General features: G+C 42.7%; 1 protein-coding gene across 1 annotated transcript in view; it reads left to right on the forward strand.

Moving 5' to 3' along the window:
* The window catches only part of LOC119427749 (immunoglobulin superfamily DCC subclass member 3), a 100,469-nt gene that overhangs the window by 84,415 nt on the left and 792 nt on the right, over nucleotides 1–15,262 (forward strand). Inside the window, exons 2-5 of the mRNA XM_037695390.1 lie at nucleotides 410–554; nucleotides 632–762; nucleotides 983–1,120; nucleotides 6,591–6,749. Coding sequence (XP_037551318.1) covers nucleotides 410–554; nucleotides 632–762; nucleotides 983–1,120; nucleotides 6,591–6,749 — 573 coding nt within the window. The remainder of the gene's footprint in view (nucleotides 1–409; nucleotides 555–631; nucleotides 763–982; nucleotides 1,121–6,590; nucleotides 6,750–15,262) is intronic.

Raw genomic sequence — 15,262 nt, forward strand, 5'->3', positions numbered from 1 at the left:
GATGGATGGATGGATGGATGGATGGATGGATGGATGGATGGATGGATGCGATGCTCATTACGCAGCATGAACTGTTGTTAGTTTAAAAGCCTGGCTGATGTCCAGCCCTTTAAGGAATATTGGGTCATTTTGAAGACTTTTCTTTAAGTGGTGTTCAAATAGAGGTCCATCCATTTTCTGCTGTTTTCACTGCTCTGCCTTCACTAAGGGCCACTGAAATAAAAAGCTTTATGCCCAAACGTGTTTTTAAAGTCTGTCTCAGTTGCCTGTGCATCTTGGTGTAAGCTCATCTGGGTGGTGTAAGGTGGGGTCAGGACTCTGTGGGGACCACACCATCTGTTGCAGAGCTTCATCCTCTGTTGCTGTTTTGTGATGTTATGGCCTAAAATTCTCCTCCTCCTCTCTGCAGCCATGGCAGACTTCCACGTCCAGCCAGAGTCGGTGCACGCGGAGGAGTCTGGCGTGGCCAGATTCCAGTGTCAAATCCGTGGCCTGCCAGAACCGGTCATCAGCTGGGAGAAGAACAGCCATCCTGTGGACACTGCAGATGACAGGTGGGCGACTCTGCAGCATTTAGTGACAGTTTATTTGGAACTTGTGTCTCATTTTCATGTGTTTTTATCTCTTTCAGGTACACTCTCCTACCAACAGGTGTTCTGCAGATCACAGGTGTGCGTGAGGAGGACAGTGGGAAGTTCTGCTGCGTGGCTCATAACAGTGCAGGAGTGAAGCACAGCGCTGAGGCGCTCCTGACAGTTTCAGGTTGGTCCTGGCTGGTTTTCACTCCCAGGGACACTCATTTTTCTTCTCAGCAGAATTTTTTATCAAGCTGTTAGAAAACAGGTCTTTGGGGGGGGGGGGGGGGGGTATTTCTCAAATATAGTTAGACACACATCATACTGGACCAATGTCAGAAGAAAATCAAAGATGAACCATCGCGCTCGCTCACTTCCTTCTGAAAGTCTCTTTGCTGTTCCTGCAGGTTCTCACTCATCTGTTTACAAAGAACCTGTGATTCTGGTTGGCCCAGAAAACCTGACCCTAACTGTTCACCAGACGGCCATCTTGGAGTGTGTTGCTACAGGATACCCTCAGCCCATTGTGTCTTGGAGCAGACTGGGTGAGCAGCTTTTCTTCAACCCACCGTGGTGGAGTGATGATTTTGTCTAAAAGCTGAAGTCCAGTCCTGAAGAGCGTTTGTAACATCTCAGGGACTTTGTGCGTCCTCCTGTGTTTGTCTCTTGCTAATCACACAGGGTTACGTTGTTCTCTCTGTAAAGCAGATGTGAACACAAAATACGTTTTAGACAGTAAATCTTTGTGTATTCACGAGTCAGTGGTTCCAGCATTAAGCCTGAGGGCAAAACATTCAACTTTATCGGAGCTGATGAATTCATGCTTCAGCTCCTCGTGAAGCTGAACCTCCTTCAAAGCACCGGACACACTCTGACTAACTGCTACGAGCTGCTGAAGCAGATACGATTAGCTTCTTCTCCCAGCATGCAAATTTGTTTTCTTAACCATCACTCAAAGTCTGTCCCGAACAATTTTTCAATCTGTTTTCTTTACCTATTATCCGGTCTGATTTGTTGTTCCCAGTGTAAATTGTTGCCCCTCCCGGGCAGTCGGGCATAATCAGATTGACAGTATTGCCTTACACAACGCTGGCAGAATGAAATGCTAACACGATGGGATTCGTGTGTATTAGATTATGGCAGGAAGGCCGGGATAAGCTGGATAATGAATCTGATAGTTTCACATCAGTCACTCTTTAGTGCCACAGTTAGTTTGCTGCAGTTCATTGAGCGGCACCGCAGCCTGCTAGCTTTGTGCTCCTTCTTTCGTGACACTAAATGAATTAGTGGCTGCCTGAAAGAAAGGTAGGAAAAAGAGACACATAAAATAAAAATACAGAAAAAAACAACAAAGAATTAACTAGGACTTTAATCACCGAGACAAAGAGATTGTTGATTCTTCATACGCTCAATGAAACATCAATAAAACACATTTTATTAGTAATAATTAAACAGAACGACTTGACTGTTTGTCTCGTCATTTATTAATACAAAGAATAACTAGAGAGAACATTACATAAAACTTTTTACTGAACTTTGATGCAGAAAGAACTTAACTGAAAAGTTAAAGTTAAAACAACCATAACAGAAACAAGCAAAACCATGCCAAGAAGCTAAAATCAGCTAAATTATTGCTTAAAGCTAAAATTAGACCAATTTCAATAAAAAGCTCAATTTGCTTAATAAGCACTAAAAACCTAAATGAGCAAAACTGTAGCAAAAAGCTAAAATTAGGAAACCCATAACTGAAAGCTACAATAAAAAAAGTAGCTACAAGATACAAAAGTAGTTAGTCTAAAGCTAAAAAGGCACAATTGTTGCTAAAGGATTTAATTTCCAAATGGTAGCTGAAAGGTAAATATAGCAAAACATTTCCTAAATGTAGCAGAATAATAGCTAAAAACTAAATTTAGATCATTCTAGATAAAAGATAAAATTATACGATGTCTTCAACATAATGGTACTTCCTCCAGTTATTTAACAATTAGCAATGGTGTACCACAAGGCTCAGTCTTAGGACCCACCCTCTTTACAATTTACGTAGGTAATGTAGGTCAGAGCATCATTGATGCATCTTTACATTTCTATGCTGATGACACAGTTGTTTGTTGTCGAGTTAAAACAGCTGATAAGGCGTTCCAGCTTTTGAAATCTGCATTTAACAACATCCAGATAGATTTGTTCCACCTCAAACTTGTCCTAAATGCCGACAAAACCAAAGGGATGCATTTTTCAAACAGGAAGTTGGTCCCAGCAGTTCTTTCTCTGATCTTATCCTCAAATGGTGTCCCCATTGAGTTTGTTGATTCCTATAAATATTTGGGTATCTTGGTCGACTCACATCTCTCTTTTAAGCTTCACGTGGAAAACTTGATAAAGAAACTGAAAGTTAAACTGGGTTTCTTTTTCAGAAACAGATCCTGTCTAACCCTGAATGTTAGGAAACACCTTGTATCTGTGACTTTCCTTCCCTCCATTGATTACGGTGACATTATTTACATGAACGCTCCTACAAGAACCCTGCAGATGTTGGATGCTGCAGATGTTGGATGCTGCAGATGTTGGATGCTGCAGATGTTGGATGCTGTCTATCATGGTGCACTAAGATTCATAACTGGCTGTAACTACCGTACCCACCACTGCACCCAGTATTCACTGGTTAACTGGTCACCATTAACTTCACACAGACTCTCTCACTGGTACATTTTCATCTTTAAATCACTTCCTGGTCTGCTGCCTTCATACATCTCCTCCTACATGTCTCTGTGTGAGTGCAGCTACAGCGTGCGCTCTCAGGACATCATTACCTGCAGTGTTCCCTCAGTGAGGACTGAACTAGACAAAAGGGCCTTCTACTCTGCTCCTGTTTCCTGGAATATCTTGTAAAAAGATCTGAAGCTCTCGACCTTTGACCTCTCTAAGTGACTTCAAACATCTGTTAAGTTCCTGGAGAAAACATCTCAGACATGTTCCTGTTTTTAGTATTTTATATATGGGGAGTGGTGGCGCAGAGGTTAGAGAGGTGGGCTTGTGATCCGAAGATCGCCAGTTCACGCCCCGGCCCCGACAACATCAAAAATTGTGGGTGGGGTAGGTGAAACACTCACACTTACCCCCACCCTCATTCGCCCCACTCTGGGCCCATGAGCAAGGCCCTTAACCCCCACCATGTGCTCCCTTAACAGGTCTCTCTTGAAAATGAGTTCTCGTGGCTCAATGAGACTAACCTGGATAAATAAAGGCTAAATGAAAAAAAATATATATCACTTTATAATGTAGCTGTTTTTGTTTAGTTTTTATATAATTTCTTCCTTACGTTTTCATTTTATATGGTTTTATAAAATGTCCTAATGTACTGATGACGTCACCATCAGATATGTTAAAAGTTACCCAACAAGAAGCCTTGGCTGAATGCAGAGGTTCACACCCTGCTGGAAGCCAGGAACACTGCCTTCAGGTCTGGGAACTCACAGGAGCTGAGAAGAACAAGAAAATAGCTGGTTGCTGGTATTAAGACGGCCAAGGCCACAGATGCAAAGAGGATTGAGGGTCAATTCACCTCCCAAGACCCACGGAGCATGTGGAGGGACTTTTAGTGTATAACAGATTATAAAGGCAGGAGTGAACAAGGCCCCAAAGACCCATCTCTGCCCGATGCCCTCAACAAGTTCTACGCACGCTTTGAAGACCCAAACAGACCACCCAGCACCAGACTCACCTCATCACCTGAAGAAGTGCTTCTCAGCATGATCTCAGCCCAAGTGAAGAGGACCTTCAGGAGGATTAACCCTCACAAAGCAACTGGCCCAGACAACATCCCAGGAAGGCGCTGAAAGAATGTGCTGATCAGTTCTGTGAGGTGCTGGCAGACATCTTTAACACCTCACTTACCCTGGAGACAGTTCATTCAATCTTTATTTAAACAGATAAATCACAATGAGCCTCAAAGACTCATTTACAAGTGAGACCTGTTTGGACAGACAAAAACAGTGGTTAACTGGACACATGTTGGAGTTGGAGGTGAAAAAAAATTCCTATCAGACTTTTTTTTCTGTCTGAGACAAAAAACCTGATATTAAAAAACACCTCGCACAAACAAGCACATAGTGACGTAGACATTCTGCAGAGGGGGGAGACGAGAGAGCGGTGAGAATGTTCATAGATGCTCTCGAGGTCACTGTAAGAGTTCTGATAGGATGTAATAATCAATCAATGTCCTCCAGTGAGATCCATAAACATTCTCGAGGGATGTCGAGGAATGGCCAAGAATAACGTCTATGAGAATCCAAGAGACCTGAAATGATGACCCAAGTTTATTCAGCTGGTTCATCTGGTTATCAGTTGGAAATTCCTCAGGGAGGGGGTGGTGAACGTCAGATCACATGTTCTCCAGGTGAATTCAGATAAGATGGCCTTCAAGACCAGTCAAGGAAGCTAAATTCAGATAAACACACAATTGTTTTGGGGACAGGCAGAACTTAATTACATCAACCTTGAGTCTGTGTTTGGTCCACTCGGTTCTGAAATGTCCAAATTACATGGCCACACTGATGGAACGTTACTGAGTAAAACCCCCAAGATCTGATCCATTCAACCCAAAGCATTTGAGTCTGGGTACTCAAGGCACGAACCAAGCCATCATAAAGGCAAGCAGCGTGATCGGGTCCAAATTTGCTGCCGACGACTTCCTTGACTGTAGATAAAACCAGCAACCAGCCAAATCCAAAAAGCAGGAACCAGTTATCGTAAATCCAATTAATATGGACCTGCCTGAAGACTGCCACCATCAAAGACATGTAATTAACAAAACAGTTGCTAAAAAACTAAAATTGGTCAAACTTTTGCAAAAACTTGTAAAATGAGTTAAATTGTAGCTTCAATCTAAACAGAGCAACACAGTAGCTAAAAGTTAGTAGTGAAGAGACGACAAAGAGCACGTGTGCCCGAGAAAGGTTCAGACAACTGTGTTTTGAAAAATTATATAGATCTCAATATACTCTATTTATTTGAAGAAAATGTTTGTAAAGAAAGAGAAATAATTCAAAAAACATGAAGTCATAGCACATTTTTCCCAATCAAGACAAACATGTTGATTCATGACTGGTAAATTAAAACCACAAATATTTGGAAGTATTTCAGTAGCAAAGAACGCAGGATAACATAAATGTGACTCAGCATTCAGCCACCACTGCACATTATTAAATAAAGGTTAATAAATAATAAAATATTACCTGTACGGCTTTTGACCCGTGCTGTTGTCTCTGCATGCGTCTGACAACATCCCCCACACCACCACCACCTTTTAACACATCAGGTGTGGACCATCCAGCTGCAGATGGAAGTGGTACTTTGTAGATGGGATTAGATTGCCCCTTGGCCCCAGAGCTAATATGAGAGCAGACTGAAGTCATGTTGGGTTTGACACCACAGACATGGAGGCGCAGCAAAGTCTGAGCTTATCGTGTAATTGCAGCGAGAGCAGAAACAGGGATTGTGTAAGGAAACAGAGGACAAGTAGCAGCCAAAGTTTCTGCTCCCAGAGCAGCTGAAGCTTCTCTGTTAAAAAACTAAATATTCTAAAATGAATGTACCAAAACTTTTCTCCTTATGTTTTAATAAATGGTACTCTCAAAGGAGAAGCTAAAATCATGTTAAATGCATAAACAAGCGGTTTGTTCTACGTATCTGCTGACAGAAATGAGAAAGCGGCGGCGCTGTGCATGCGCTCAGAGCAAACCAAACCTCCGTGACCTTCCTGCTGCTTGTTGCATCAGAAGCTTCGGCACATTAGAATTCGCTGCATCGCTCACAGGAAACGCTGCATCCTTGAGGGACAGAAATAGCACCGTGTCTGTCAGCTTCCCGTGGAATTAATGCATTAAATTTAGCCTGTATTTTAATCTCACTCTAATCCTCAAAACAAACACCTGTTAATCCCTGACACGAGCTGCACACGTGCACACCTGGCCTTTTTTTGTTGCCCTAATTTTGTCAACTTCTCTCTCACCTGATTAGACGGTCGGCCCATTGGGGTGGAGGGAATTCAGGTTCTGGGCACGGGGAACCTGATGATCTCAGACGTTGGCGTGCAGCACTCGGGGGTCTACGTGTGTGCTGCGAACAAACCAGGAACTCGCGTCCGCAGGACAGCTCAAGGACGTCTTGTAGTCCAAGGTGAGTTCTGGGTAAAATACATGTGCCTTTCTTTAAGAGACGATGTGAAGATGATTATAAAAACAGTTCTATTAATGTGAAATAAAGAATTCTGAGGACAGAACCTGATTACCAGGACATTATTGGAGGCAGTTTTTCTGCCACGATCAAGAGCTCTGCGCCATGAGTGTGTTTTATGTAGGTGGGCTTTAATTTAAACCCTTAATTCCATTTCTCAGACTTGAGGTTTCTGAATTCTATTTTCACACAGAGGAAATCAAAGCAGGTCATGTCTTTTTAGAAGCAACAGTTCTCCACACGAGCAGCACTTTTCTTTTTTCAGCTCTGGTAGGACACACTCCTTTATTCCACCACCCAAAGAGCACGCGCATAAATCCACAAGTTTTATTTAAAACAGAATCCTCGTTTTTCATCAGGCGGCTCCAGCTGGACCAACAGTGCAGCAGACATAGATGCAAAAACAAAAAAACTAATCAAAAGGTTGGGATGAAAAATCTTAATAATGGATGTGCAAAATAAAGTTAATGTATGTCATTTCTTTTCCCAGTAATGTTCACTAACAAGAGCTTAGAACAATTGAGTCTACAACATGACAAGAGCCACTTCTCTAAATTATTCTGTGAAAGCTAATCCAATGACTGATTTGACCAGAGCTGTCCATTACACAGAGGCAAGTTCTCTTAGAGCAGTACATTACATTTATGGAGCTGATTCCATGTTTCAGAGCAAACATCTTGTTTTAAATGGATCTTGATTCATTTACAACACTGTCCACAGAAATGATGGGACTGAAATCTCCAGGGACACGTCTGACGACCAGCCTGGCATGAATGAATCCCATGTGTGGATTCAGAATAACATGAGGATTACAACAAATATGAACATTCAAATGAAATTAGAGACAAGAATTAGGATTATCCATTTTATGCAACAAATGAATAATAATTAATAATTGACTTCTTTAAAAAAAAAACAGGAAAGTGACTAAGCTGGTATTTAAATGATCATTCTGTGAGCCTCAAATTAAAACTCTTTTCTACATGAAAAGTTCTTCAGATCATAATTTCTGTTGTAAACGGATTATTTCAAGTCACTTTACTGCAAAGTATCAAAACACAACCCACGTGTGGATCATGTGTTTCTTCCACATAAACTTATTGTTTCACTTTGGCAAAAGATTTATTCTTGTTGGTTCTATTTGAGGGCAGCACGGTGGCTCAGTCGGTACAGCTGCTGCCTCTCAGCAAGAAGGTTGCTGGTTCAAATCCCGGTCTGGGGACCATTCTGGGAGGAGTCTGCATGTTCTCTCCGTGCTGCGTGGCTTTTCTCCAGGTGCTCCAGTTTCCTCCCACAGACAAAAACATTCATGTTAGACTGATGGTAACTCTGAATTGTCCCTAGATGAATGGTTGTTTGTCTCGTTTGTCTCTATGTGTCCCTGTGATGGACTGGAGACCTGTCCAGGTGTCCCTGTGATGGACTGGAGACCTGTCCAGGTGTCCCCTGTCTCTCACACAGTGACAGCTGGACATGGGCACCATTGACCCCCGCGACCCGTAAAGGAAGAAGCGGGTAAAGATGATGATGGACGGATGTCTATTTGAATCATAAACTCAAAACAGTATATTGTTCAATAAAAACATGCTTTTATCATTTTACCACACAGTTATATTGATTTCTAATCATTTATGTTGTTTATGTGTAACAATTAAAGCTTAGTTCAGGATTACCACCAAACCAAAGTTCATGCCCAATAATCCAGGTAAATAATCCAACAAAGTTAAGTCAGTTCATCTGGATGGATTCTTTTTTTTTTTAGACATTTCGTCCTTCATCCAAAGGACTTCTTCATTCCGAGGTAACTGAGGATTACCTCAATTTAACAGTTGAATTGGGTTGATTGAACTTAAATTTAATGTTTTGTCGAATGTATAAAATATTTTCTGCTGGTTTAGTTAAATCCATCTTGTCTCAGATCGTTTCAATGATTTGATAGGAGCAACACACAAGTTATATTAACTAATTCATGTGCAATATTTCACTGAAAGTCATTGAATTCAAGTCAATCTGACGATCGCTACACAAAACAAATTAACTTTTACAGAATAAAACCAGTTTGACCAATCCAAACAGTAAAATGGATCATATTTCATATTCATAACTGGGATTATTCTGTGTTTGAATATAACAAAGCACTGGTTATTCTTTGTATAGATGTATAGAGTGTTGCATGAACGGGTAAATGAGGCACAGGTTGTTGTAAAGAGCTTTGAGTGTCTTGAATAGATAGAAAGGAGCTGTATAGGTGCAGTCCACACTCATTCTGAGTAAAATAAACAATCAGCCCAAAAGATTGACCAAGCTCAGATTTATTAAACTCTCACATAACTGCTTCATCTAGAAAGAAAACGTTCCGTTTAATGAAAATCTTATTTTTATTGTGTTATAGTTGTGTTTTGAATCAAAATGACGATTTTGTGAATTGATCCATTGGTCTAAGTCAATAATATTTACTCACTACAATTATTAGTTATTTCTGCAGTGGGTAACTTGAAGGAGGTGGAATGTTGATGATTTGACTGTTTATAATTAAAAATAACTGGTATATCTAAAATGTTGCATTCTGTCTCTTTTTATTTGTTTCTTTTTGTTTTGCTTCTGTTCCAATCAAATTCAACTTTCTGAAATGGGACATTACAATTTATTCCTTAAGATTTGGCTTTATTGATACCTTTATTGATCTTTATTGATCTTTATTGATCTTTATTGATCTTTTTTTATCTTTATTAGTGTTTTCATAAACAAATAAAATGTTTACAAACTGAATCTTGTCAACAGTCGTTTAGGTTTGATTGTTTTTTTCATATTTTCCTCCTCGAATGTTTGACGTAAAGATGTGAACAGATCTGATCACAATTAAACGAAGCCTGGTATTTGCAAACCCAGTGTATTGATTGTCATCAACAGGAAACGGTCGGCTCACACGCTGTTCACATATTGATCAAATAGACCACACTCTGCTCCAGCCAATAGCAGTATTGATCCCAATCAATTTTTCATTTCATCAGCTTGTCGGGCTAAAACAAGAGCTTACTGAGCGCGGACAAAGTTAAAAACAGATGTTAACTTTGTGTTCTTTTTTTGGGGGGGGGGGGGGGGAGGTTGTTATTGATTTGTGACAATGAATGACGCTGCATAAATGAGAGCGTCAGGTCGTTTTCAGTATGAGAGGAAAATGTTTGGAGGAGTCGCTCCATCCACTTGACACCTCGGTGAAGATGAGTGTTTCTATGAGAAGGAGCTCAGCGGTCGTGAACTTTAACTCCTGATTAACAAGAGTTCTTTCAGAACCACCGACTGTCAACAAATACACCTACAGGAAAAATTATTTTTCCATCGTTCAGCTGAGGTTCAGGAAAAATAAAGAGCAAAAGAGGAGTCAAACCACGAGAGCCAAAAAGTGAAAGCAGCAGCGAGATGGATGGCTGGTGCAGAAGATCTGACCGCACCTTTAGAGGTGCAAATCGATATGAGCCACAGCTTCCTCTGATCTCTGCCTTTCAGTTAGCTTTAAAAATAAAAAGAAGAAGGGAGTAAGAAACAGACAATGAGGCTCGGAAAGAGAAAGATTAATGAAAGCACCCTCCCTGTCAGCTTCCTCCTTCATTTAATTACCTGAGGCCTCTTTTGCTTTTTCAGTGAAGAAGCGGAGCTGATCAGACAACGTTTGGTGCACGGTGGAGACGAGAAGGAAAAGCAAACAGGAAGTGAAATTAACCTGGAGGTTAATTGAAATCAAATGGATTGTTCAGTCTGTCCGTGACAACGTTTCACTTTAAACGACTAAAAGAACGAGGAGTTTCTGTGCAGACGGTTCTTGAGGAACCGGCTCTCCTGCCTCGTTGCTCCTTCAGCCGTCAGGTTTCTGTTAGTGACGTTTCTTTAGAACTGGAGACGCCGCAGCTAATTTTCAGACTTCGTGTTAAAATTTGAGCGTGGTGCGAAACACGTTTCATTCTGCACCTGCAAAGTTTCTAAATGCTCTGGTTAAAACTATTTCAGCCCTTTGTCTTCATCGTTAGATCTGATCTAGAAAATGTCTGAATGAAAGTGAACGTGGATCACTGGGCGCAGCTTTCCAAAGGGATGCACCTGAGGTTTAAAGAGTTTAGTTTTACTGTTTTTAATAAAATGATGTTTTCCAAACAACTTATTTTACTTATTTCCAATGAGGTGCAAGCCCACGTCACTGAAAAGAGCTTTGACTTATTAAAGTTCATGTTGACAACTTATTAAGAGCTTTTGGAGGGTTTCTGTTTAATTGCTTGATTTTTTTAGTCTTAAAGTCAGTGCAGTTCTATTTTACTAAATCACTTTAGTTTGGAAACTGTCCAGATGATCTGACTGAAAATCATTGGATTGTGTACCTGGATTGTTGAGCATGGACTTTTTTGGTTTTGAACCAGTTTGACATGAATGTTGACGAGGGAGAGGGCCGGCGACAGAGGAGGGGGCGTGCCAAAGACACCATCTTAGCACCAACATAACTGGTTTGTTCCACTTTGAAGTAAGCTGTTGGGGGAAGAATCAGTTTTGTGTTGTGCGCTTCCTTGACTGATGAAGCCTTCTGGATGGAAGGTGAAACGTTTCAGAAAAAAAAAAAAACTGTCCAAATGACCTGACTGAAAATTGTTGGAACTTTAGTTATTGTTATTTTGAGCAATAATGGTTTTTAAATATTCCTAATCCTGTAGAAGACTGATGCAGTGTTCCATCCATCATCTTCCTCTTGTTATGGACTCAGGTCTCAGGGGCAGCATCTTGAGCAGGGAGGTCCAGACCTCTCTTTCCACAGCCTCTTCCAGCTCTTCTAGGAGGATTCCAAGGCGTTCCCAGACCAACTGAGAGACATAGATTCTCCAGTGTGTCCTGGATCTTCCCCGGGGTCTCCTCCCAGTCAGACATGCCAGAAGCACCTCCCTAGGGAGGCGTCCAGAGAGCATCCTTACCAGATGCCCGAACCACCTCAACTGGCTTCTCTGGAGGTGGAGGAGCAGCGGTTCTACTCCAAGTCTCTCCCAGATAACTGAGCTTCTCACCCTGTCTCTAAGGGAGAGTCCAGCTACCCTGCAGAGGAAACTCATTTCAACCTCCTATATCCACAATCTCATTATTTCAGTCTCTACTCAGAGTTCATGACCAGAGGTGAGGGGAGGAACGTAGACTGACCGGTTAACAGAGAGCTTTGTCTTACAGTTCAGCTCCCTCTTCACCACAACGGGCCGGTACAGAGTCCACAATACTGCAGACGCTGCACCACTCCATCTGCCAATCTCATGCTCCATTCTTCCGTCACTCATGAACAAAACCCTGAGATAAGTGAACTCCTCCACATGAGGCAGAACCTCACCCTCAACCTGAAGAGAACAATCCACCCTTTTCCGGTTCAGGACCATGGCCTCAGATTTGGAGGTGCTGATTCTTATCCCAGCCGCTTCACACTTGGCTGCGAACCGCTCCAGTGAGAGCTGAAGGTCATGGCACGATGACGCTAACAGAACTACATCATCTGCAAAGAGCAGAGATGAAATCCTGAGGCCACTGAACTGGAAACCCGCCACCCCCCCACCCCACCCCCCCCAGCTGCACCAAGAAATTCTGTCCATAAAAGTTGTGAACAGAATCGGTGACAATGGGCAGTCCTGACAGAGTCCAACTCCCACCCTGAAGCGGTCTGACTTACTGCCAGCAATGAGAACCAAGCTCTCGCACCACTTGACAACAACAGAACCCTCTCAGGTTCAGACCAGAGAGGCCATTCCTCCCAATAACGCCTCTCCAGGTCACACTGTCATTACCCACGTGGGCATTGAAGTCCCCTTGTAGAATAAAGAAGTCCCCACTTGGTGCACCTACCAGCACCCCCACCAAGGACTCCAAGAAAGGTGGACACTCTGAACTGCGGTTCGGTGCATAGGCACAAACAACAGTCAGAGCCCGTCCCCCCACCTGAAGGCGCAGAGAAACTTCCCTCTCTTCTAATCTCTTCTCCAACACACAGGTGGCAAGTGAAGGGACTAAGAGTAGACCCACACCAGCTTGACGCCTCTCATCATGGACAACTTCAGAGTGGAATAAGGTCCAGCCCCTCTCAAGGAGATCGATTCCAGAGCCCGTGCTTTGTGTCGAGGTGATCCCAACTAGATCTAGTTGGTACCTCTCAACCTCACGCACAAGCTCAGACTCCTCCCCCACCAGAAAGGTCACATTCCATGTCCCAAGAGCCAGCTTTGGTAAGCCATGGTCAGAGCGCCAAGGTCCCCACCTTCAGCCACTACCCATGGAGTCATGCACCCGACTTATATGGCTCCTCCTGCCGGTGGTGGGCCCACAGGAAGGCAAACCCATGTTGGTCATTCGGGCTGAGCCTGACCGGGCCCCATGGGTAGAGACCCAGTCACCAGGCGCTCACCGAAAAGCCCCTCTCCCAGACCTGGCTCCAGAGTGGTCCCTGGTAACCCACATCTGGGCAAGGGACACAGAGTTCCTTGCTGTTTCATTTCCCTAAGAGTCTTTGGAATCGCTCTTTGTCTGACCTGTCACCCAGAACCAGTCTGCCTCGGGTGTCCCTACAGACAGCAGAGCTCCTAGGATCATTCAGGCACACAAACTCCTCCACCACGATACGGTGGCGATTCAAGGAGGAGCTGATGCAATGTTATTTTCTGTAATTATTCAGTATTTCACCTTCATTTTGAGTGCCAGTTAGCAAAATATATTTATGGATCAGACAACTTATTCTGTGTGTGTGTCTTTTTTTCATAAAACAGGTCCATGCTGTCTGTCTCATATTAATAAGTTCTGACGTTGCAACTTTGCTCTGAACACATCAGGATTAGGTTTCATGCCACTTTATAATTGTAATTTGGTTTGCTAACTTTCTGTATCTTGACCTTTTCTCTGCTGGTATGACATTTTAAATTATTTGGAGAAGTACATTTTATTTTTGATGAGAAAAACAAAATCCACTTGTGGTTTGTATGAAAATAGTTAATTAAAAAATAACGAGAGCTGATTTTTTTTTTTTCATAATTTCAAGTGTAGATCTATAGTTGTGTCTGTTTCAGACTTTAAGATCTGCTTGGAGCTGCAGGACCAGAAACCTTGAAATTAAAGTGCACGTGCTCAATAACAAAGTCTGTTTGCATTAATAAGTAGTGCTGCTGAATCTAAAACTGAACTCCTTCATCCTGGTGCTAAACCACAGAACTAAATATGAAAAACCCCTTTGAACATCAGAGGAGAGGAATCTAGCTCGTTGATTCACAGATGTATGTGGATTATAATTAATGTAACATTTTCTTTGTTTGCTCGTGCATAAATAATTGAGGCTATCAAAACATTGATGTGCTAGCAGCTGGGACAATAATGGATGCAGAATAGATGAGACAAAGAACACCTCTGGAAAATAAACTCCTGCAGCTGTAGATTTAATCATCTGTATAAGTGATAATGATGGGAGCGATGGTTGCTGTGGATTATAGTGGTAGACTTGAAAGATCAAGTTTAAAGGTTAATTTGACCTAAAATAAAGAAATAAAGAAATAAAACTGCCATTGTCAGGCCTTTCTTTATCTTGTTTCCTTCCTTCCATCTCTCGTCTTACCTCCCCCACACTCCGTTTTATTTACCTGTTAGTGCATTGATCCTGTCTCGTTCATATTCATGATAATTGACCTGTTGCCTGAATTATAGGTTGAAACCAGTATTTACTCCTTACAGCTTTACCCCAGGCTCCCATTTGTTCCCCCGCTCATGCTCACCCTCTTTTTCTATCGTGACGCCTCAGAACTTTGTTAAAAAAATCTTTACTGTACATTTCTGGACAGACAGCTGTGGTAGCTCAGTGGTCAGTGATGCAGTTTATCCCTGAGGTTGGAGGTTCAAGCCCAGATTGAGTCAGGCTGGGCATCCGGCCTCAAACCAAATCCTCTGTAAATAATGTGTTATGTGTTGTCATCATTGTATGTTCCCATGCAATGGTGAAATAAGCTCTCTGCGTTTAAACCATTGCACCTGGGATACACTCAGGTGGAGCAGTGGGCAGTTACTGAAAGTGCCCATGGCGCAACTGGGGATACGGTGTCCTGCTCAGAGACACCACGACATGTACTGGGGATCGAACCTGGGACTTTCGGGTCCCAGGTTGGCTGCCCCGCCTCTGCCCCATCTCGGCCCCTGAGTGTGAGTTCACTTGCAACGGTGACCCATCCATCCATCCATCCATCCATTCATCCATCCATCCGTCATCTTTACCTACTTCTTCCTTTTTGGGTTGTGGGGGTCACTTGTGCCCATGTCCAGCAGTCACTGTGCAGCAGGGGACACCCTGGACATGTCTCCAGTCCATCACAGGGGCACCTGGACAGGTGTCCAGTCCATCACAGGGACACCTGGACAGGTCTCCAGTCCATCACAGGGACACCTGGACAGGTCTCCAGTCCATCACAGGG

The sequence above is a fragment of the Nematolebias whitei genome, chromosome 2, assembly GCF_014905685.2.
Source record: "Nematolebias whitei isolate Nwh7 chromosome 2, NemWhi1, whole genome shotgun sequence".
Taxonomy (NCBI): domain Eukaryota; kingdom Metazoa; phylum Chordata; class Actinopteri; order Cyprinodontiformes; family Rivulidae; genus Nematolebias; species Nematolebias whitei.